Source organism: Rhineura floridana, chromosome 1, assembly GCF_030035675.1.
Source record: "Rhineura floridana isolate rRhiFlo1 chromosome 1, rRhiFlo1.hap2, whole genome shotgun sequence".
Classification (NCBI taxonomy): Eukaryota; Metazoa; Chordata; class Lepidosauria; order Squamata; family Rhineuridae; genus Rhineura; species Rhineura floridana.
Genome location: NC_084480.1, coordinates 320,936,545 through 320,958,975, shown reverse-complemented (window position 1 = coordinate 320,958,975; position 22,431 = coordinate 320,936,545). Strand labels below are relative to the sequence as shown.

The 22,431-nt window shown below is 52.1% G+C and overlaps 1 protein-coding gene across 3 annotated transcripts in view; it reads left to right on the top strand.

The window, feature by feature from the left end:
* The window catches only part of TONSL (tonsoku like, DNA repair protein), a 31,688-nt gene continuing 9,257 nt past the window's right edge, over positions 1-22,431 (top strand). For 2 of the 3 annotated variants that reach the window (XM_061607134.1, XM_061607133.1), the window contains exons 1-17: positions 1-366; positions 2,534-2,629; positions 4,239-4,381; positions 7,258-7,444; positions 7,665-7,794; positions 8,759-8,930; positions 9,778-9,892; positions 10,020-10,168; positions 11,814-11,966; positions 12,106-12,231; positions 13,586-13,787; positions 14,492-14,553; positions 17,418-17,507; positions 19,227-19,299; positions 19,411-19,574; positions 20,320-20,443; positions 20,584-21,356. In XM_061607134.1, coding sequence (XP_061463118.1) covers positions 336-366; positions 2,534-2,629; positions 4,239-4,381; positions 7,258-7,444; positions 7,665-7,794; positions 8,759-8,930; positions 9,778-9,892; positions 10,020-10,168; positions 11,814-11,966; positions 12,106-12,231; positions 13,586-13,787; positions 14,492-14,553; positions 17,418-17,507; positions 19,227-19,299; positions 19,411-19,574; positions 20,320-20,443; positions 20,584-21,356 — 2,790 coding nt within the window. In that variant the 5' untranslated portion in view covers positions 1-335. The remainder of the gene's footprint in view (positions 367-2,533; positions 2,630-4,238; positions 4,382-7,257; positions 7,445-7,664; positions 7,795-8,758; positions 8,931-9,777; positions 9,893-10,019; positions 10,169-11,813; positions 11,967-12,105; positions 12,232-13,585; positions 13,788-14,491; positions 14,554-17,417; positions 17,508-19,226; positions 19,300-19,410; positions 19,575-20,319; positions 20,444-20,583; positions 21,357-22,431) is intronic. The other variant, XM_061607135.1, reaches the window with a different exon arrangement.

Here is a 22,431-nt window from a genome sequence, read left to right as displayed (position 1 = left end):
GGAACACTTGCCGCCAGGGACGCCCCTAAACGCTACATTTAGTGGGGGGGAAACCAGCAGATTGGCAGCAAGGGCAGAGCAACAGGCACCCGAAAAGCATCCCGGCAACAACCGCGCAGGCGCGCCCATCCGAGGCGCGGAGCATACGTCGGGGGAGGAAAAGACCACTCGTGATTGGACGATGGTCAGCCAATGAAAACAAGCCCCAGGCTCCGGCCAATGAAAGCTGGGCACCAGGTTTCCGGGCGGCCAATGAGGGAGAGGCCTTGGCGAGCGGGAGTTTGGCGCTGAGGAGGCCGCGGCGCCGAGAGTGAGACGGCGCGGAGAGGCGGGCGATGGCGGGCGTGCGGGATCGCGAGATACGCCGTGAGTGGGAGCGGCCGAAAGAAGTCTCTCAGCGCTCCCTGAGGGAGTTGGGGGTCATATGGTTAAGCGGGGTGGTTGGGTCGGCGACCGGGGTTCAGATCCCCCGCTCAGCCCATGGAGCTCTCTGGGTGACCCCCGGGCCAGCCACAGTCTCTCTCTCTCTACTCAGCCTACCTCACGGGGCTGTTGTGAGGATAAGGTGGGGAGCGGGAGAACCGTGTACACCACCCTGAATTCCTTGGAGGAGAGGTGTGGCATGCATAAATAAATCAGCCAGCCAGCCAGGTGTCCGGAGATTCCCTAAATCCCCTTTGTCGCAGCCCTCCCCCCTGACATGCAGCCCTGTGGTGACTCCCCAAATATATTATAAATTGGGTGGATCAGTGGATAGGGAGGGTAGGCGGGCTAGGGATTCACTGACTGACTGATCTGAAGCATTTTTTTACTCTGCTGTCTAGTTGAAAAGGCAAAAACTGCAGTTCCCAAGACAGCCCCTGCCCCCAGGCTTACAATCCAAAAAGAAAGTTGATTTTTATAACATTTTCATAAATTGGTTACCATTTACATGGACTCATGGAGGCAAATGACTCCCCTCTTTTTTATATTATCTCTCCCTCCCATTCAATACATGATCTATGTAAGAAAGAGCTAAGTCCCAACACCTTCTAGTGACCAGAGGATAGAGAGGATTGTTGTGTGGAAGGAGAAGCTGGCCACCAGGATGCATCGTAGAACTGTTTTTGGGCTCCTGGGATGAAGGGTGGGATGTAACTTTAATAAATACTTTTTTAAAAATTTCATTTATTTGGTTTTTAAATTATTTATGTTCTTCCTTTTGGCCCTCAAAGAGCTCTTCATCAAGAATAAACTAGTACAAAAATTCAAATCTTCTTTTTTAGACTAGGTAAGGAGGACGGGCTTCCTGTGGCTATTATGGGATGCAGGGTTCCTCATATCCACCTGAACATTCAAGCTGCATCTACACTTTTGTAGCAAATAGAAAAAAAGGGAACTGGGGACCAAGTTCAGGCTCTGCAGCTACCCACCACCCTTGAAATAAGGGGATAGAGGTTGAGGACTGCTGTTATAGCAGAGGATAGGAGAGAGGTTTTACAAGCAAAGCCATGTTCAGAAAACCTTTAAATCATAGGAGTTAGGAAACCTTTAGGTGCTGGTTCTTCTGAAACGGGGACCAGATTTTTCCCAATCATTTTGGAGATGGGGGGAGCACAAGGTGAGGCCTGCTGGAATAGACCAGGAATCTGTTAAATAGAGCATTTTTCCCCAGTTGTGGCTGGCCTGATGCTTCTGAGAAGCCCACCAGCAGGACAGGAAGGCAGTAACCCTCCCTAGCTATTGTCCTCCAGGAACTGGTGTTCAGAGAGGCGGACTTCCTCTGTCTATGCAGGTTCCATTCAGCCATCCTGATAGATGTATCCTGTATGAATTTGCCTAATCCATTTTTATAGTGACCATTGCAAACTATTAGTGAGTTTTAAGATCCAAGCCCCTTTTGCTCTATCAGCCAGTTCTTTCCCAGAATGTTGGGGTGCTTGCCCAGGAAGATTGAAGTGCGTGTGTCACGGGGTGTCAGTAAGACAGCATTGCGTGTTCAATAAGGAGCAGCTCCTACGCATTTGAAATACTAATTTATTTCAATGTATTTTATTTAAAATATTTACATACCATTCTTAGTTATATTCCAGGACAGTTTACAAAATATTTTAAAACAGCATATTGCTTTAAAACTTGTTTTCTAACTGCTGTTACTGAAAAGGTTGCAATTCCCCCCTCAACAAACACATGCACGTTATAGTTTAAGATAAGAGCTCAGTTAACGTGTATCTGGTTTAATTACAGTCCTGATTTAATTTTGTGATGACAGTTTATCTGTCTTGGTTACAGCCGCCTGTCTGAACAAAGCAATCAGCTGTAAGTTAGATAAAAAATTGCTCAGAATTGGGGCCCTTTTCCAAAAAAGCTACTTTTTCCTTACCATTCCTCTGCTTCCAGTTGCAGCTCTGACAGCTTTTTGTTCACTTTTTGAATAAAGTCTTGAATGTTGTGTGTTTTCATTTGTGTAAGCTGGGTCAATGACTTCAAGTATATACTAATGTTTTCTAACCCTGGAGATGAGACTAAAATGGATTTTGCTCCTGCCCTTCAGAGCTCCAGAAGGGGAAGGGGAAGGCCCAGCGGAAAGGGGACCTGAAGGAGGAAGCCACCCTCTGTAACCAGCTGGGGGGGATCTTGGCTCACCATGGTGAGTGTTATCCAGGGACAAATGAGGCCTGTAACTCTAGCTCTGGCGTTTGGAGGATGAAGGCAGTTTTTAAATAGCTTTAAGCAGCTTCTTTAATTAGCCGTTCCTTGGGTGAAACATGGTGAATGTTGCCTGATCCAAATGGCTGGCCACATGGTATGTGGAGGGATCTAAAACTAACTGCCATTGTGTGTAAGCTAGTCCTGATGTGGATTCCATATCGGATAAGACTGGACAGCCCTTTCCTTCAGGTAATTTGGTGTGCTAATACGAGTGAGTAGGACTGGTACAAGCAAGTGCTAGGCTGCAGTTGCGATGCAGGGCCTGAGTTGCCAGCTCAGGACCATGATAAGGGACAGAGGCTCCAGCCTGCAACTCCCACTCTGATGTTGTATGGGGCCTATCATGGTGTCCTGCTGCTGGCATTTGTGTGTGTTTCTGAAAATGTTACTGGAAACAAGCGAAGGGGTGAGGTGGGGGGACTGTGTACCTGTTTCCTTGCTGACCTTTCTGCTCAAAATTGCCCCCCCACCTCACTACTTTCCCCTCGCCATTCCTCTGCTCCTAATTGCTGCTTCTGACAGCTGCTGATGTTCATCTTCTTAAAAAGAGGGAGTTTGTTGTGCACGTTTGCTGTGGAATGTCTAGTTTGGCCCTAATTTTCACTTATTCAGGAAAAGTAGGCTGGGGGAATGTCTCGGATCCAAGTCCAGTTGGCTCATTCCATTTTTGGGACACATGGCCAGGGGGAAGGGCGAGAGGCTTGGCTGCTGGACCCTTCTTGCACAGCTCTTGTCTAGCCTCTTGTGGCTCTGAGTTCTAGAGTCCATCAGACTTCTGACTGTGATGCCAAAAAGCTTGCAAGTGGAGCAAGGCTGGGGGTGGCTGTTTGCCAGAGGAGTCCAGAAATGTGGTTGCCGCAGGACCATGCATAACCTATGAAGCTGCCTTCTAGCGGGGTGGAAAGACTTTAGGCTTGTGGGATCAACTTTCATTTTTTTGCTAGAACCCCGAAGATAGCCAACTGGAACCTTGAACAAAATAGTGGTTCAGGAGAAGGGATAGGCTGCTTCTACGCATGTGCTTGGAGGACAAAAACTAACTCTTGGTTCACCTCCTGCCCACCACCTACCTTTGTTTCAGCAGCCTAATTTCAGATAATTGCTGCGTCTAGGCATAAAGACAATCGGGAGTCAGGAACCCTTGCTGATCTGCTGCAAATTCCCCAGAGATCTACCAGGAACCAACAAATCTGTTTTCTGCCTAACAGACAGTGAGCTGGGTCATTGGCCCGCTGAGCTTGGTGCTGTCTGCTCAGATGCTGCAGGTCTCTGACAGATCTTCCGCATGCAACGTGCTCTACCACTGAGCTCTGACCCTTCAGGCTCCTGCAACTATTTTGACACTCTTTTGCCTGGAATGGAGCTCATTTGAGGCAATTGCGTGGGGTGTGTGTGTTTTCTTGTCAGGCTTATGAATGGTCTGTATAGAATGTGTTCTTCTCCCGCCATAAACGTGGTGCGCCAGGTCCAGAATAGCCCTGGTAGCACTTCAGTATTTGCTTTCTCTGCCAGTGGAGGCCCACCCCTGCTCTTTCTGTCCCTCACAGGGTGCTTCCAGGAAGCCTTGGAGGAGCACCGTCAGGAGCTGCATCTCCTGGAGAGTGTTGATGATGTCATTGGCTGTGCCGTGGCCCACCGGAAAATCGGGGAGTGCTTGGCTGAGCTGGAGAGTTATGAAGCAGCGTTGAAGGTACGAGGGTGGAGGAGGTGGGAGCTTGGACATCCCAACAAATGGGGGTGAAAAGTGGAGGCTCTTTCCAGAGGTCATGACTCTTGTCTCGGAGCCCTGGGTGGTGTGTGCTCCAGATTTATAAGAAATCCCATCTGCTGTGTTTCATCACAGCGACCTTGCTCATGATAAGTTATAAAGCATGGGTGGTATTCAGCTACGTCCTACTCAGAGCAGAGCCATTGAAATTAACAAGTTAGTCACGCCTGTTAACTTCAGTGGGTCTACTCTGAGCAAATGATATATTAGGCTGCATTAACAGAAGTATAGTTTCCAAATTGCGTGAAGTACTACTTCCTCTCTATTCAGCACTGGTTAGGCCTCATCTTGAATACTGCGTCCAGTTCTGGTCTCTGCACTTTAACAAGTATGCAGACAAACTGGAACAGGTTCAGAGGAGGGCAACAAAGATGATCAGGGGACTGGAAACAAAGCCCTATGAGGAGAGACTGAAAGAATTGGGCATGTTTAGCCTGGAGAAGAGAAGACTGAGGGGAGATATGATAGCACTCTTCAAGTACATGAAAGGTTGTCACTCAGAGGAGAGCCAGGATCTCTTCTTGATTGTCCCAGAGTGCAGGACATGGAATAATGGGCAAGTTGCAGGAAGCCAGATTTCGACTGGACATCAGGAAAAACTTCTTAACTGTTAGAGCCGTATGACAATGGAACTAATGACCTAGAGAGGCAGTGGGCTCTCCGACACTGAAGGCATTCAAGAGGCGGCTGGACAGCCATCTGTCAGGAATGCTTTGATTTGGATTCCTGCCTTGAGCAGGGGGTTGGACTGGATGGCCTTATAGGCCCCTTCCAACTCTACTATGCTATTCTGATACTAGTAGTGAATGCCAGCCTATGCCTTCCCATGCACAAGCAATTTGCTCCCACTTTGCTCCATGTCGCTCCTCCCAGGTTAATTTGGGGAGAAACAAATAGTCTCTCCCTTCGTGCTGTGAGGCTCATGGCTTGTTTTCCTCCCAGCAAAACACAATCTGTAGCCAAGGTTCGTTCTTGGCTTACTGACTGTGACTTGTTGGGGCAAAAGAAACCCAGATCCCTGGTTCAGACATGATGCTAAGCCAGGGATTGTAGTTTGTTTCTCCCCATCGTGAGCAGCAACAAGCAAAACAGACCTGCTTGGTGTGTTCATAACGAACCGTTTACCGTGGTGTGCAAACAGCTATTCTGTAGTACAGGGTGGGGGACGGATCTCCAGCCTGTGGGCCAAATTTGGTTGGCCCATGTGGCTGTTTCCCTCAAACCTTGGCCACTTGCCCCACACCTGATGTCATATGTGGGGCTGGTAGTGAAACATCTGTCAAAAGGACTTTGACGAGTGGGTGGGACATCCCAACTATCATTCATCTGGCATCGTAATGACATCAAGTGACTGACAGGTGGGTTGTCCCACCTGTCACAATTGGCCTGTGGGGTGGGGACGGATAACAATCTGGCCTCCCGGGCCAACAAAATTCTCCACTCCTCTTGCAGTGAGATCAGCAGAACAATCAGAAGCTGAGAGGCCCTTCCTCTCAAACTTCATTCTCACCCTGGGCACAGGTCTGCTCATTAGAATCAGTTGTCATTGTTTAAAAACTCCATTGTATGTCTCAGCGTATAAAACGCTTTGCAGTGATTTTTCCATGTTCCCTGCGAGGTAGGCTGAAGCTGAGAGCTTGACTTGGTCCCCGAACTTCATGGCTTAGTGGAACTGGAATTGGTCGTGCTCAGAATGTTCCCCAAATATCATCTGTGGACTCCTTTTCAGAATTTGGAAGGTCCGTTAGAGCATGGCTAGGGAACCTCAAGCCTGAATCCATCTGGCTCTTGGGACCCTTCCCAGCCACACCCCTTCCTGGTCCTCTCCTTGAGTGGTTTATGCCTGGCTGGGAAATGCCCTCGAACTCTGGGGATCTCTCCTGCTTCCCTGGATGGAGGACGGAGAGAGGGATGTGTGAGCATGTGTAGAAGCTAGGCTACTGTTTTTGTTCTGTGGTTCCCAGGCAGTCTCCCATCCAGGCACTGACCAGACCTGACCCTGCTTAGCGTGAGCAGGGAGCTGGCCTCCTGTGCCTTCAGACCATAGCCTAGGAGCCTGCTTTGTTGTTGTTATGTGCCTTCAAGTCGATTGCGACTTATGGGGACCCTATAAATCAGAGACCTCCAAGAGCATCTGTCATGAACCCCCCTGTTCAGATCTTGTAAGTTCAGGTCTGTGGCTTCCTTTATGGAATCAATCCATCTCTTGTTGGGCCTTCCTCTTTTTTTACTCCCTTCTGTTTTCCCCAGTATTATTGTCTTTTCTAGTGAATCATGTCTTCTCATGATGCGTCCAAAGTATGATAATCTCAGTTGTCATCATTTTGGCCTCCAGTGACAGTACTGGTTTAATTTGTTCTAACACCCAGTTATTTGTCTTTTTCGCAGTCCATGGTATCCGCAAAGCTCTCCTCCAACACCACATTTCAAATGAGTTGATTTTTCTCTTATCCACCTTTTTCACTGTCCAACTTTCACATCCATACATAGAGATCGGGAATACCATGGTCAAAAATTAACATTAATTGCTCCACCCACTTTTGCCTTTGTCCCCGTCCACTATTTGCATGTGGCACCCCCTAAGGTTGTTCAGAAAGGAATGGGGCTCTTGGGTTGAAAAAGGTTTCTGCCCCCCCCCCCTTTTAGAAGCATACCTTTTTGGAGGTGGGGACCTGGACCAGGAGAAGTGTGCTCAGGATTCCGAGGGCCTGTCAGATCTCTCATGGAGCCGGGCCTACCCCATGGACACTGCTGGGGGAGCCGGCCCATGATGCTTCTCTCTGTGTCCCTCTTGCCAGCACCAGCGCCGCCACTTGGAGCTGGCCTGCTCCCTGTCCAATCACATTGAGCAGCAACGGGCCTGGGCCACCATTGGCCGCACGTACATGTTCATGGCTGACAGCAACGACCAGTCAAGTGAGGCCCTGCAGGAGGCAGAGAAAGCCTTCATGAAGAGTCTGGCTATCTTGGACGAAATGCTGGAAGGTACACCTGGCGGAGGTTGGATGGGGGCGGCAAGGCCTTCAATGGGCTACGCCAGGAGCTTTGAGCTGAGACTCTCTCTGCCGAAGATTCAGGCTTTCAGCTTTCCCTGGTGGACGCTGCAGCTCTGTCCTGTCCACAAGGCTGCCTCTTGGGCCCTGGGAGGAGGTCTGTGTGCAGATTGCCATCTGCTGGGTAAGGATGGACTGTTTGCTGCTTGTAGGTGAAGTGCCACAGCGGGAAGCGAGCGAGATGAGAGCACGACTCTACCTGAACCTTGGCTTGGTCTATGACGGCCTGAAAAACCCAGCCAAGCACGCCTACTACATCAAAAAGAGCATCTATATCTCTGAGTAAGGCCTGGGCTCACCCCTGGGGTGGTCTCCTCCTCCTCCTCCTCTGATATTTGTGCTGAGCCCAGTAATGTGGGCTTCCTGGGGAAGTTTATTTGATGTGTTTATTTTTTTCTTCTCTACTAAGTATACGTCATGTTGATTTTATGTGCTGTGAATGTTTTCATGGGTTGAACTGAAGCATTTGATTTTGTGTTTTTACGTATTAAATTGATATCCTGCCTTTCCTCCCAGAAGGAGCCCAGGGTGGCAAACAAAAATACTAAAAGCACACTAAAGCATCTTAAAAACGAAATACTTTAAAACGTAATAAAATAAAACATCTTTAAAAACATATTAAAACAAAACATCTTTACAAAAATACTTTAATAACGTTTTAGAAAGCAGTTGCAACACAGACGCAGACTGGGATAAAGTCTCTACTTAAAAGGCTCGTTGAAAGAGGAAGGTCTTCAGTGGGTGCCAAATTAAAGCAGGGGGGTGGGGTGGGAATAAATCAAGTGCACTTAGTGTGATTTCAGTATTGTATTCAAAGCTTTACTTGTTATGTGCCTTCAAGTTGATTATGACTTAATGGCGACCCTATGAATCAGTGACCTCCAACAGCATCTGTCATGAACCACCCTGTTCAGATCTTGTAAGTTCAGGTCTGTGGCTTCCTTTAGGGAATCAGTCCATCTCTTGGCTTGAGTTCTGCTGTGAGTATTCTCAGCACTTGAGAGGTAGAGAATGTGTATGTTTGCAAAGCCTTGGCTGACCCTCTCCCTCCCCCCCGAGCCTTCTCCAACTTGGTGGCCTCCTGATGTTTGGGACTACAGCTCCCATCAGCCCCAGCGTCATACGGCCATGGTGGCTGCGGCTGGCGGGAGCTGTGGTCCAAAGCATCTGGGTGACACCACATTGTCAGAGGTTGCCTCAATCAGCGTTTTGTGGTGAAACAATGATTCCCTCCCACCTCTCCTAGGCAAACTCACCTGTACGAAGATCTCTACCGGGCCTACTTCAATTTGGGCAACATCCACCTGCGGGAGGGTGAGCATTCGAAGGCCATGCGCTGCCTGGAGAGGGCGCGGGAGTGCGCCTGCAAGATGAAGGAGAAATACATGGAGAGCGAGTGCTATGCCAGCATCGCCCAGGTGAGAGTGGCAGGGCTGGCTCATGAGGGGAGGGGTGTGTGTGGTGTGTGCCTTTGTCCGGGGAGGGGCCTGGGTGGTGGAGTGTGCGTGAAGTCTGTGTAAGGGGATGCTGTCTTCTCCCTGTTCCTAGATGGGGCTTCTGAGCATGGGTTGCTCCTGCTGGGTTGAATTGCACAGGGCGCATTCTCTCTGGCTAATTGCAGGATGGAGGTTGGTAACTGGCAACTGGACTTGCTGGTTGGCGACTTGGGGGTGGAGGGGCTTCATCCTCCCCTCCCCCGATATCCTGCTGGTAAAAGTAAAGTCAGATAAAATATTAGTTAGGTATCTTTAACATGCATGCACACACCCATCCCAAGTTGCCAACAAGACATTGTATGAAGAAGCCTAGCCTTGCTTTCTTGGCATCTCCGCCGCTCCTCATCGCCTGATCTCCGCCTCCTTCCGTCTTGATCTCCGCCTCCCTCCTCTGCCCTTCTAAGATGGCTTGTGAGTTCTCAGTGCAGAACTCGCACCACGTCTGTCCACCATGCAGCACCTGGCACACTTCTGGCATTAAACAGCAGGAATTATTTCTTTATTTTAAACATTTCTATGCCACACTTTGTCAATAATACCGGGCAGCTCACAGCACTCTGATTCCAATAAAATCAATACACCACAATCCACAGTAGACTTGCCAGAGACTGCCCAGGCTGTTATCTGGGAATTCTGCTGCTGGTTGTTGGGGCCTGTCTGTGGGGCGCTCGGTTGTCTCCATCGCCTTCCTGGGAGCCTCTCTGGAGAGGGAACTGAGCCCCTTCCAGCTGGTGGCCTGTCTTGACATTTCCCGCGTGTCCCCTCGCAGGTGCTGCTGAGCCTTGGAGACTTTGTGGCTGCCAAGCGCTCTCTGAAGAAGGCCTACCTCTTGGGCTCCCAGCAGCATCAGCAGCGGGCGAGCGTTTGCCGCAGCCTGCGCTATGGTGAGTGGAGATGCTCCTTTTGCCCAGCCTGTGGCCCTTCCCTGAGCCTAGACGCCATGAGGTAAAACGTGGCACGGGATGGCACTCCGTGGCTCAGGACTCATGGCGCTCTCTCTCTCTCTGGCAGCCATGAAGGTGAGCCACCTGCAGCAGGAGCTGGAAGAGGCAGAGGCCGCGGGCAACCTGCAAGTGGCCGTGGGCCTTTGTGAGCACCTGGGAGACCTTTTCTCCAAAGCCGGGGATTATCAGCAGTCTGTGGAGGCCTACGAGAAGCAGGTGAGGCAGGGTTGCCACTTCCTTGGCTGCTCTAGGTGGTCTCAGGAGGAAGATAAGGCACAGAGTGGGGGATTGTAGAGCTGTCAGCTTGATGCTTGAGGGCTCCTGAACTCTGGATTTAAAAAAGCCTCCCGGTGTCATCCAGTGAAGCTGCTTTTGAAACATAATGGGAGCTTGTGATCCTGTAGCGGGGCTGAGGCGATGAAGACCTGGGCCTGATGAGAGCCTGATCAGTGGGAAACCCGCAAAGCTGCTTTATCCGGAGAGAGGTGGTTGCGCCTTTTGCTGGCCAGGACTGTCTACTCTCATTGGCTGGGGCTGAGGCCTTTCCACAAGCCCTGCTGCCCGGAATTGGACCTGGGGCTTCCTGTGTGCAGAGCTTGTGCTGAACCCCCTTGGTGGTGGCCCCACTCCCCGCTTGGAGATGTTTGGAACTCTTTGCCCAGAGTCTCCCTCAGGCAAAGAGGATTAGGCAGGGATTGGGAGAGGTGCTGGACATCTGTCTGGGGCGAAGGAATCTTTATAAGGAGCTGTTGGTCCCTCAAGGCCAAAAGCAAATTTCAGCAGCTCTTCAAGGTCTCGGGGCAAGGTCTGCTACAGTAGATGGCAAGCATTAAGTCTGGGGCCTTAAACTCTGGATGCATGCCCTAAGCAAGCACTCAGTACCAAATTATAGCTTGGGTGGAGGGGGAATCTGCTTGGCGTGGGGGAGGACCTGGGTTTTCAAGAGGGTCTTTCCTGGAGAAGGAGAGAGGGTCTTGCAAAAGCTTTTCAGGGAAAATCCTTTTGTGAAAGGGACATGAAAGGCAAGGGTGGCGGTGTAAAGAAGAGAAGGCTGCTTCAGGCAAGAAAGCAGAATCTTGGTAGATACGTGTTGAGCCCCACCTATCCCAAGCACATCAGGGAGAGTGGGCAGAGGAGGACGAGACTTTTGAGATCCTTGGGGGAGGGGGGAGCGTTAGCAGCCCTCCAGTTTCCCTGGACAATCCTCAAGGCGACTTAGACTCCGCTCCACCTGAGGGCGCCTTCCCACTTGCAAGCACTCTGCTAGAGCCGTTGGGGAGCGATCTCACACGTGTGCCAACTCCACCACCACCCCCAGGACTCCCCGCCTGGACCTTCAAATGTTTCCCCACCAACTTGCTCCCCGCCCCCTGAAGCCAAGCTGGCACCTAGCTAGCCTTACTGTCCGATGAGCAATCAGAGGCTCGCCCCCCTTCACCCCGCACGAGACAACGCGAGAAGTGGGACAGTCAGAGGGTAGAACCACGCAGGAGTTGGAGATTACAGGCGAAGACCTTCCCTACTTAAGGTGGTCCCCCCTGGTTGAGGTGCTGAGTCAACTTACTCCACACACTGCAGAGAATGCTTAGTTAGCATAGTTAGCATCAGTAGTGAGTCAGCCTAGAAAGATCTATGAAGCACACTGCTTTTGATGTAACCGTGACTCGAATAAAGCAAGAATTATTGCCAGTCTCGCCTCCATCTCCTGTGTCGGGCTCTGGGCAGGACAATACGTTGGAGCCCGTGCCTTCAGTTCAGGGAAATGGGGAGCCCTGTCTGGCAAAGGCAAGGGAGAGGGCAGCTGGGTTGGACAGAGGATGCCCTGGGTCCCATTACTGTAGCTACATGCATTGTCTTCCAGCTGTGCCACGCCCAGTCTTTGAAGCTCTCGGAGCAAGAGCTGGCCGTGATCCACTTTTCTTTGGCCACCACCTTTGGGGACCTGAAGGACCATGTTCGAGCGGTGAAGCACTATCAGGCAGAACTGGCCCTGCGGCGGGGGAACCCCCTGGAGGTAAGATGGCCCAAGAGCATGGCTGGGAGGGGGCCCAGCTGTGCCTTTCAGGCCCTGCACAGCTGGTGCCCCCCTCCACGTGGTCGTTTGGGGAGGGTTAGGTAGATGACTCCTTGCGCTTTGTTCTTTTCATGGCCAGGAGGGGAAAACGTGGCTGCACATTGCCCTGTCGAAGGAGGAGGCCAACGAGAGCTACGAGGAGCTGGAGCGCTGCTTTCAGACTGCCCTGTCGTACGCAGAGGAGGCCGGGAACGCCAAAGTGCAGGTGGGATGAGCGAGGGGGGGGCTGCTTCCTCTTTGGGTGAACTAGGAGGAGGCTTAGTTTTTGTAGAAGAGGGGGCCTCTGCACCAGGCACCACCCTCCCTTCTCTCTCAGACCTTCAGAAGAGAAATTACTGGCGCTCCCCCCGTTCTCTGATAAAGAGGCTGATTTCAAGGATATTTACTGCTCTGAAATGTCTTAGCTTGTCACCTCCGTCTAACATGGCTCTTCCTGAAATGGTGCAGGGGTGGGCATCTCTCCGAGGCCAGCAGAGAGAATTCACTTCACTTCTCTGCGATCCCTTGGGCTTCCTTTCACACCTAAAGCCTTTGCCGACCTGGTGCCCTCTGGATGGTTTGGACAACAGCTCCCATCCGCCCCAGCACCACGGCCATGCAGGCTGAAGCTGATGGGACTTGTCATCCAAAACATCTGGAGGGCACTAGCTTCTACCAGCTAGCAACAGTTTGGTTGTCTGCAGAGTGGGCCCATGGTGCTTATGAGAATCAAATTCTCCCAGTATTTCATAGAAGAGTAGAGTTGGAAGGGGACTTTAAGGCCACCGAGTCCAACCCCCTACTCAAGGCAGGAAGCTCTAATCTCCTTGTTTATTTTGCACAGGAGTGAGGAACCTCCAGCCTGTGGGCCCAGGCAGGCCCAGCCTAGGTCCCTCTTTGCCCTGTGAGGCTGTTTTCCCCAAGCCATGCTCACCTGTCCTACACTTGTCGTCATATGCCAGTGCAGAACAAGGACCCTTAAAGGATGCTCCCAAATGTTCTTTGGGAAGTGAGGCTTCCTGTCAAGTGCTGATTAGTGGTGAGAGCAAACCCACTGACATTGGCTGTGCTACAGAGTGCCCAAAGCAGGCTTCCTGTAAGCACTGGTGCCAGGGGATGGGCAGAGCTGCTCCTCTGTCAGAATGGCCCATCATGGGGAGGGGGAAGCTCAAGATCCACCCCGCCGGCTGGGAAAGGTTCCCCACCCCAGATATAACTGTTTAGTGAGCTGCATAGCAAAGTAGAGGAACATCTTCTGCCCCCTCCTGGATTTCTTATATTGACTCTCCATGGCCTCAAAGGGTAAAACTGAAGGAGGCTCAGGGCTCTCCCAAGACTAGATGAGGTCTCATAACTTTTCTAGCCTGTTCTGCAATTGCTTCCTGAAAAGGTTAAAGGCACCAAGTTGGTATCTTTAGGGAGCTATTATGAAAGGCCAGGAAGCTGGTGAGGGGTGGTTCGTAGCGGGTCAACTTCAAGCATAAATCTTAAATATCTGTTGTTGCTTACCCTGAAAGTTAGAAACGGACTGAAACACAGGACCAGATTATGTTTCTAAACCCTGAATAAACATTTCTCAGCGTCAGATCCTACGGCACTTGCATGCCTGTCAGCAGAGATGTGGGTGCTCTGAGACGGCGAGCACACTGGCCAGGCTGCAGGACCTCTGTCGCTCTCAGGGCCGGCACTCGAATGGGGAGATCAATGAGGAGGAGGAGGAGGAAGAGGAGGTGCAAAGCAGCGAGCTGTTGGAAGCAAGCGACCTGGAGCTCTCTGACAGTGGTGAGTGAGGGTGGCTGGAGCTCATGGCGTCCAGAGACGTCCCCCAGAGGGAGGGGTGGCACAACACGGTCTTGCCTGTATGGCTTGGGGGGGAAGTGGGTGGGGGTGGTGCATGTCTTCCTGTTTAAGATTCTCTTCTCTGAGCCCTGAGGAAATTGGGGGTTTGTACCCAGTGCTGCTCTGTGCTGCCAGGCTCTCTTGGCTCTGGGCCCTTCCTCACAACACAGAGCTGGAGAAGCTACAGGAAAGAGCCACGAAATGGATCAAGAAGGCTGATCCTTGTGAAGGAGCATTGAGCACTATGCTTTTCTAGTGGAGGGTATCTGCGGTGGCGGGGTGGGAATGTGACTGTGGCATAATTAGTCTCCATCCTTCTCTCTCCTAATGGTAAGACTTGAAATGAATAGGCTGTGGGCTAAAGGCAAATGAGTGGAAGTGCCCAACCTGTGGAACTCACTGCTGCAGGACATTATGGAGACCAGCTAGTCTCAAAGCCTTTGAGAACTAGCTGGATAGACAGGTTGCTATCAGCCTTGATAGGAGAAGGCTACTTTTTTTTTGACCTTTTGCTTATTGGCAGGAGATGTGAGTTGCTTTGGGGTTCTAGTTTTCCTGGGGCCACTGTTGGGGGAACGAATGCTTTGCTTCCCAGACATTGGCTCTGACCCAGCATGGTTGTTTTTGCCCCCTCCCCTCTTTTCCAGATGGAGAGGACGACATGGAGGGCTACAGCAAAACTGTCCCTGGTCGGCGCAGAATCAACAAGGTAAGCCAGGACCCCAGGACCCTAAGCTCTGTTTGGGCCAGTCAGCCTGAGGTCCAGAGGTCAGGGAGGCGAGTGGCAGTTGGTAGGGCTTGACCTGGCTGGCAGGGTGGGAAACTGTTGCTAAGCCAGAGACTGTTCTGGGTTTGGGTTGAAGCCGGTCCTGCAGGAAGGCTAGGCGCTGGCAGCAAATTGTGTCTTAGTTCTTCAGCCTGCTTGAGTGGGTGCTCACACCCTTGCCAAGCAGGCCCATGATGTAACAAGGGGGAGCTGAGGCTGGAAGAGGTTGACTTGCCAGAAATCAGTACTGGAGGCCACGGCTGGGCTGGAACATGAACCCTTGTTCGTCAGTAGCTAAATGGAATTGCCATGTCCAGAGTACACCAGGGAGGGAAGGTAGCTCCAAATAGAGCCTCTGCTTTGCAGGCAGGAGGTCATTACCTGGCATCTCCTGTGAAAAGGATCTTGGATAGCCAGTGCTAGGGAAGACCCTTTGCCCCACGGCCACAGCTGGCCGGAGCAGGCAAGGCTGGGCGAGGTGGACAAACCTGCCTGGTTTGCCCCACTCTGAAGTGGCTTCCTCTGCCTCCTGACATAGAAGAACAAGCCTTGCTGAAGCAGAGCCAGCATGGCTTCTGCAAGGGAAAGTCCTGTCTCAGTAACCTATTAGAATTCTTTGAGAGTGTCAACAAGCATATAGATAGAGGTGATCCAGTGGACATAGTGTACTTAGACTTTCAAAAAGCGTTTGACATGGTACCTCACCAAAGACTTCTGAGGAAGCTTAGAAGTCATGGAATAAGAGGAGAGGTCCTCTTGTGGATAAGGAATTGGTTAAGAAGCAGAAAGCAGAGAGTAGGAATAAACGGACAGTTCTCCCAATGGAGGGCTGTAGAAAGTGGAGTCCCTCAAGGATCGGTATTGGGACCTGTACTTTTCAACTTGTTCATTAATGACCTAGAATTAGGAGTGAGCAGTGAAGTGGCCAAGTTTGCTGACGACACTAAATTGTTCAAGGTTGTTAAAACAAAAAGGGATTGTGAAGAGCTCCAAAAAGATCTCTCCAAACTGAATGAATGGGCGGAAAAATGGCAAATGCAATTCAATATAAACAAGTGTAAAATTATGCATATTGGAGCAAAAAATCTGAATTTCACATATACGCTCATGGGGTCTGAACTGGCGGTGACCGACCAGGAGAGAGACCTCGGGGTTGTAGTGGCCAGCACGATGAAAATGTCGACCCAGTGTGCGGCAGCTGTGAGAAAGGCAAATTCCATGCTAGCGATAATTAGGAAAGGTATTGAAAATAAAACAGCCGATATCATAATGCCGTTGTATAAATCTATTTTGTGGCTGCATTTGGAATACTGTGTACAGTTCTGGTCGCCTCATCTCAAAAAGGATATTATAGAGTTGGAAAAGGTTCAGAAGAGGGCAACCAGAATGATCAAGGGGATGGAGCGACTCCCTTACGAGGAAAGGTTGCAGCATTTGGGGCTTTTTAGTTTAGAGAAAAGGCGGGTCAGAGGAGACATGATAGAAGTGTATAAAATTATGCATGGCATTGAGAAAGTGGATAGAGAAAAGTTCTTCTCCCTCTCTCATAATACTAGAACTCGTGGACATTCAAAGAAGCTGAATGTTGGAAGATTCAGGACAGACAAAAGGAAGTACTTCTTTACTCAGCGCATAGTTAAACTATGGAATTTGCTCCCACAAGATGCAGTAATGGCCACCAGCTTGGATGGCTTTAAAAGAAGATTAGACAGATTCATGGAGGACAGGGCTATCAATGGCTACTAGCCGTGATGGCTGTGCTCTGCCACCCTAGTCAGAGGCAGCATGCTTCTGAAAACCAGTTGCCGGAAGCCTCAGGAGGGGAGAGTGTTCTTGCACTCGGGTCCTGCTTGCGGGCTTCCCCCAGGCACCTGGTTGGCCACTGTGAGAACAGGATGCTGGACTAGATGGGCCACTGGCCTGATCCAGCAGGCTCTTCTTAGGTCCTTATGTATGCGGCATCCAGGGCCGGACTCTGGCCAGGTGGAGCTCCTGGAGGCGCATGTGTTACGTCTGTGCTGAGGGAACTGCGGTGGCCGCTGATCAGCTGCCAGGCCGTGCTCAGGATCTTCTTGTTAACAAAGAAGATGAACAATTCAAGGCCAGGCTACCTGAAAGGCCACTTGTCGCCATACAGGCCCTGTAAAATCACTCGGATCGTCTGGGGAAATTTTACTCCTGGCACCGCACCCTATAGAACATCATAGGGCAGTGACCCGAAAACGGGCATTTTTCTGCTTTTGCTCCTGTGCCTTGGAATGATGCCTGTCCCTTTGCTGCATGTGGAGCAGCGAGCGGCGTGAGGCATCTTGTGAAGACATCCTTTTTGCTCGGATTTTCCGTTTCCCACAAGGCTGGCCCTTGTCATTATTGAATCCCTATCTTTGTAAAACTGTTTTTTGTCACACCATTTTATTGTTCTCATGTTGTGTTTTAGCATACCCCTTAGAGATTTAAAAAATATTAAGCAGTTTAGAAATGCTTTGAAATAAAAAGAATAGAAGAATAAGCTGAAGAACCTGCCTTTCCCAACCGGCGTGCCTCCAGATGGTGTTGGACCACAACAACTCCCATCAGCCTCAGCCAGCGTTGCCAATGGGCAGGAAGATGGGAGTTGTGGTCCAACAACATCTGGAGGCACGCTGGTTGGGAAAGGCTGCTCCAGAGGGTCTGGCTAGCCCCTGCCCCCCTCCCCCCCACCACTAGAAAGAGGTCAGCAAGGGAGTTCTTGGGTCTTCCACCTTTGGGCTCCACCAGCTTGGAAATGGTGTTGGTTATCTTTCTCTGCCATATCTCCCTCCTCCCAGTGGAACCAGCGGAATGACCGGGGCGAGACTTTGTTGCACCGCGCCTGCATTGACGGGAACTTGCGCCAGGTGCAGTTCCTTGTGGAGAAGGTGAGCCGCTTGGCTGGGCCGGCTGGACACAGAGCTGTCGAATGAAGGGAAGGAGGCAGAGGTCCTACGCTGGAAGGCAGTAGAGCAGGTGGCTCCTCCCCTGCCCGGGTTCAAGAGTGGGGAGAGGGAGCCTTTGGTCCTCTTGATGCCTCCTCCTGCTGGCTTTCCCCAGCCCACATCCATTCAGCCTCGTTCTCCATAGAATCTTCTTCCCTCTCTTCCCCTGGTGGCCGGTCTGGACACACGGGTGGGCTGTAAGGTCCCACCCTCAGGATGGGAATCCTCTGATGGGGAGGAGCATCCTAGCTCTCCATTCTACCTCGCTTTCAGACAGGGATGGGCAGCCTGCGGTGGCTCTCCAGATGTTGAAGGACTCCCAGTCCCAGCAGCCAGCGAGGCTAATACTTAGAAGATTATGGGAGTTGGCGTTGAGGCTCCCCCCCCCCTCCACCCTCGGAGAAGAGGTCTAAGAGCCTCTTTATTCAAGGGCCTTTTTGCTCCCTCCGTTTTCTGCAGTGTGTCTCTTCAACCTTGGGGGGTATGGGTCAAACGTCACGATCAGTGTGGGTGAAATTCCTGTTGGGCTCCAGGAGCCCCTCTTGTACCTCCCGTCTCTTCTGGATCTGGATCCACACTTCTCCCAAGGAAGAAGGCAGAGCTCCAAAAGGGAAGGGGAGTTAGAAGGTTTCTTCTAAACAAGGTAGTACGCTTTGCTGCACAGAACGTGGGAAGCTGCCTTAGACTGAGTCAGAGCATTGGTCCACCTAGCTTAGTATTGTCTACACTGACTGGCAGCAGCTCTCCAGGGTTTCAGGCAGGAAATCTTTCCCAACCCTACCTGGAGATGCTGCCGGAGATTGAGCCTGGGACCTTCTGCACGCGAGGCAGGTGTTCTGCCACTACGTTACAGCCTTTCCCCTACCTAGGAAGGTACAGTAGCTGCCTTCCTTTCCATGCTGGGAAATGGGCAGAGATTATCCCAAATTCAGCGTGCCGTTTGTTTTTTAAGGACAAGCTGGATAGACGATCAGTCAGTGCCCACTCAAATAATACACTTGTCAGATAACAGCTTGTATTCCATCTTAAATCTCAATAACAATATCTTCAGACTTATGAATTGCTTATCCCTTGTCATGTTAACTTCCATGACGTATTCAGACTTCCTGCTGTGCTCCTGACCCAGGAAATGTGCTCCCCTCTGCAGCAGTTCTGTGGTAGTCCATGTATGCAGGGAATGGATTGGGGGCTGCACCAGTTTTAAAATGTGAGGAACTCTTTCAAGGTGGCCCCAGTAGTTGGCCTGGGTGCCCACAGCCAGCTTGTGCTGGAGGACTTCCTAGGTAGCTTTGAAATGTGAAGCCGAAGCCCTTCCAGGCCCACCATGTTTTGGGTGTTGCCATCCTTCGTCGACCACCCCTCGTCTTCACAGCCCACCATTAGCAAAAAAAGGCAGAAGTTGTGGCTTCTTCCCTAGAACTAATTAACACAGTCCATAAACACCCCAATAAAAGCTCCTGGGAGCATGGAGGAGGAGGAAGAGGCATGTGGACGCCTTACTGATCAGGTGAGGCCATCCTTCCTGCATCTGCTCCAGCTGTGTGTGGTTGCACGCCATTTGAAGAGGGGGAAGGGGCTGGCTGTGATGAGCCGGGCGGTTCTTGAGGCGTAAAGCCACTTTGCACCCCTTCACCTGGTGTATGTTTCTCCTCTTGGCCGCAGGGTCACCCTCTGAACCCCCGGGATTATTGTGGCTGGACCCCACTGCACGAGGCTTGCAACCACGGGCATCTGGGTAAGTGCTGGAAAGGGGGAGGCCTGGAGCTCTTTCCAGGCAGCCTGAAGCACTTCCTCTCCGTGTTGGGCTTGACTGGGCTGGATGTGACCCCTTCGACTCTTCCTCCAGAGATTGTGCGTTTTCTCCTGGACCACAGCGCCACCATTGATGACCCTGGGGGGCCTTTATGTGAGGGCATCACCCCGCTGCACGATGCCCTGAATTGCGGCCATTTTGACGTGGCTGAGCTTCTGATCCAGAGGGGGGCGTCGGTGGTGCTTTGCAACGCCAAGGTGAGGCCCCCGTTGGGGAGTGAGATGACAGGGAGCAGGTGTTGCTGCTGGAGGGGGACGGCTCAGGTGCCGCTTGCTGGCTTGTCTTCAAGGCCCTTTGTGAAAGGGCTGACAAATGCATTCCCTCCTCAGGAGGGCTTCCTGGCCAGTTGCCCTGTGCGGCTTCCTGGTAGGCCCTCCACCTCTGCCGTGCCTCCGCCTGCTCCTCCCCCCCCCCCCATGTTGTCTGCTGGAACCTGAATGGAATCGAAAGGTACAGTTCAGGGCAAACCTGATTCTTGGAAATCCGGGCCTTCCTCCAGCTTCCAGAATGCAGGCCTCGCCCCTCTCTTCAGCTGAAGCCTGCGCTGGGGTCCTCCAGATGTGTTGAACCACAACTCCCAGCAGCCCCAGCATCAGGTTGGGGGCAGCTGGCTTAGGCTATAGCGCACAGCGGATCCCAAACTCTTTAAAGCTGCCCTGCTTCTCCCCATTCATGTTGCATTTTCAGCTTGGCATCCTGGGAGCTGCTGGGTGCCCTTCTGCTGGGAAGGAGAATCATAGAATCATAGAGTTGGAAGGGGCCTATAAGGCCATCAAGTCCAGCCCCTTGCTCAACCCCCTGCTCAATGCAGGAATCCAAAGGGGGAGGCTGTCTTGTGTGTGGCTGGAGGTGGTGAGAGAAGAACTGGGTGGCCTCTGGGGATTCCTGGCCGGGCTTGTGGTTCTGCCGGGGCCAACCTTCCCTGTGCTTCTCTGTTGTTAGGGCCTGAGCCCCATGGGCACTCTCCGGGCGTGGGTGCATCTCTACGGCAGGGATCTGGACCAAGAAACTCGCCAGCGCTGCAAGGCTATGGAGGGCCTCCTGAAGAAGGCCCTGGCCAGTGGAGGTGAGCCTGCACAGAGGCAAGCAGGGAGCTGCTGCGGCTCTTTGTGGGAGTATGCAGCGGGGGTGTGTGTTTTGTTGGGGGAGGAGGGAGAAAAGGGAGGGCCAGCTGTATATTTCTGTGTCTTTTTGACCTGCCTGCAGCTCTTGGGAAGCAGGTGTGTGGCATCCTGGGGGTCTCTGCTTCTACCCCTTCAGGCTCTAAGACACAGACTCGCCCGGAAGAGCCAGCTGGCCAGCGATGTGAGGCAGAACTCTCCCCGTCCCCAGCTGCCTCCCCTCTAGAGCCCCTTATAAAGCCCCCCAGTCCCTACAGGAGCCGGAGGGAGCCTCACGAGGACTGCATGGCTCCCCTGAGGCCGGTCAAGAAGAGGCAGCGGCTGCTTGGCCAGGACCTGTGGGGGGGGCAGGAGGAGGCCAGCACACCGGCTGCCCCTGCCGAGTACCAGGCTGCCATACGGGGTGTGGGCAGCGCCCTGCCCCACCTCCTGCCCAGCCCCGAGCATCCCAGGCCCCCTTCTGGGCCAGCCCTGATCCCCCCGGAGGAGTACCTGGGGGAGGACTGGCTGGAGGACGACCTGGGGGTGACCCGGGGCACCCGCAAAAGAAGCCGCTGGAGCAGAGCCCGGGAGGAAGCCGGGGCCGAGGCGGAGGAGAGCCCGGGGGTCGAGAGCGACGGGGGGATGCCCCCTCAGGCCCCTGACGCTACCAGGAGGAGGCGGCGGCGGCGGGCCAGGCAGAGTCGCCTCACACAGATTGTAGACAGGACCCCGCTGGGAAGGACCCGAGGGGCCATCGCCTTGGTGGGGAGCCTGGAGCCTGCGGAGCCCAGTAACCTCCGAGGGGCAGGCGGCAGCGGTCAAGTCAATGGTGGGACTGCTGGGGCTGGAGAGAGCCCCCCCTTGGAATCCACACCGGTGAGTTTCCCGTGGGGAGGGGTCTGCTTGCTTGGCTTCTAGGAGGGCACCAAGCTCCTGTGGCCAGCGTCAGTGTAAGACGGTCACAGGCCAGCCCACATCACTGGGCCCCGACAGGCCAACAGCCCTGTTGGATCCAGGCCTGCGACGGGTGCCGCGTAACACTTTGGAACTCCCCTCCTGTTGACGTCAGGGAGGCGCCTTTGCCGTACTCTTTCTAATGCCTGCTTGAAACATCTGAGTCTATGCAAGCCTAGCCAGACAAGTTGAGATGAAGACATCGTTTAGCCTGTGGGTTTTTTAGCCTATTATCTTTTGAATGTTTCTAATGCCTGTTTTTAACAGTCTTTTATGGCACATTCTAATGGTTGCTTTTTTTGTAAACAATTGAGAGGTTTTATTACAATCTTACAGTATATAAATGTTGTTAAATAAATCCAAGTAAAAATTTTCCTGCCCTTTTTATGCCCAGGCACCTTCCTGTATCCAACACGGAATTTGGCTTCCTGGTTGCTTTGGCCTGCATCAGTTATTATAAGAAGTGCGGGATATAAATTTAACAAATAAATAAATGTATTTACCTAAGGAGGGTGGTGGGCTCTCCAGCGCAGGAGGCCTTTGAGAGGCAGCTGGACAGGCACCTGTCGGGATGCTTTAAGTTGGATTCCTGCTTTGAGCAGGGGGTTGGACTTGATGGCCTTACAGGCCCCTCCCAACTCTACGATTCTGTGAAATAACACAGTTTATTAACAAAATAAGTTTTGCCCTGGAACAGTTTGGAAATGTTGGGAAAGCAAAGAGGTGCTGTGGCCAGGCAAATGAAGCAGCCTTCTCCAACCTGGTGCCTCCAACTGTTTCAGACTATGACTTCCATCTGCCCAACATCATACAGCCATGTTGGCTGGAGCTGACGGGAACAGAGTCCAAAACAGCTGGGGGGCACCAGGCTGGAGGAGGCTTGGCTCAGGGCTAATCTGGCTGAAGCTCAGCTTGCCTCTCTCCTGGCTGGAGAGAAAGGTTGCCCCTTGGTGGCCAGAGGCCTGGGATGTGGTGACCTGCCTTGCTTTTGCTAAGG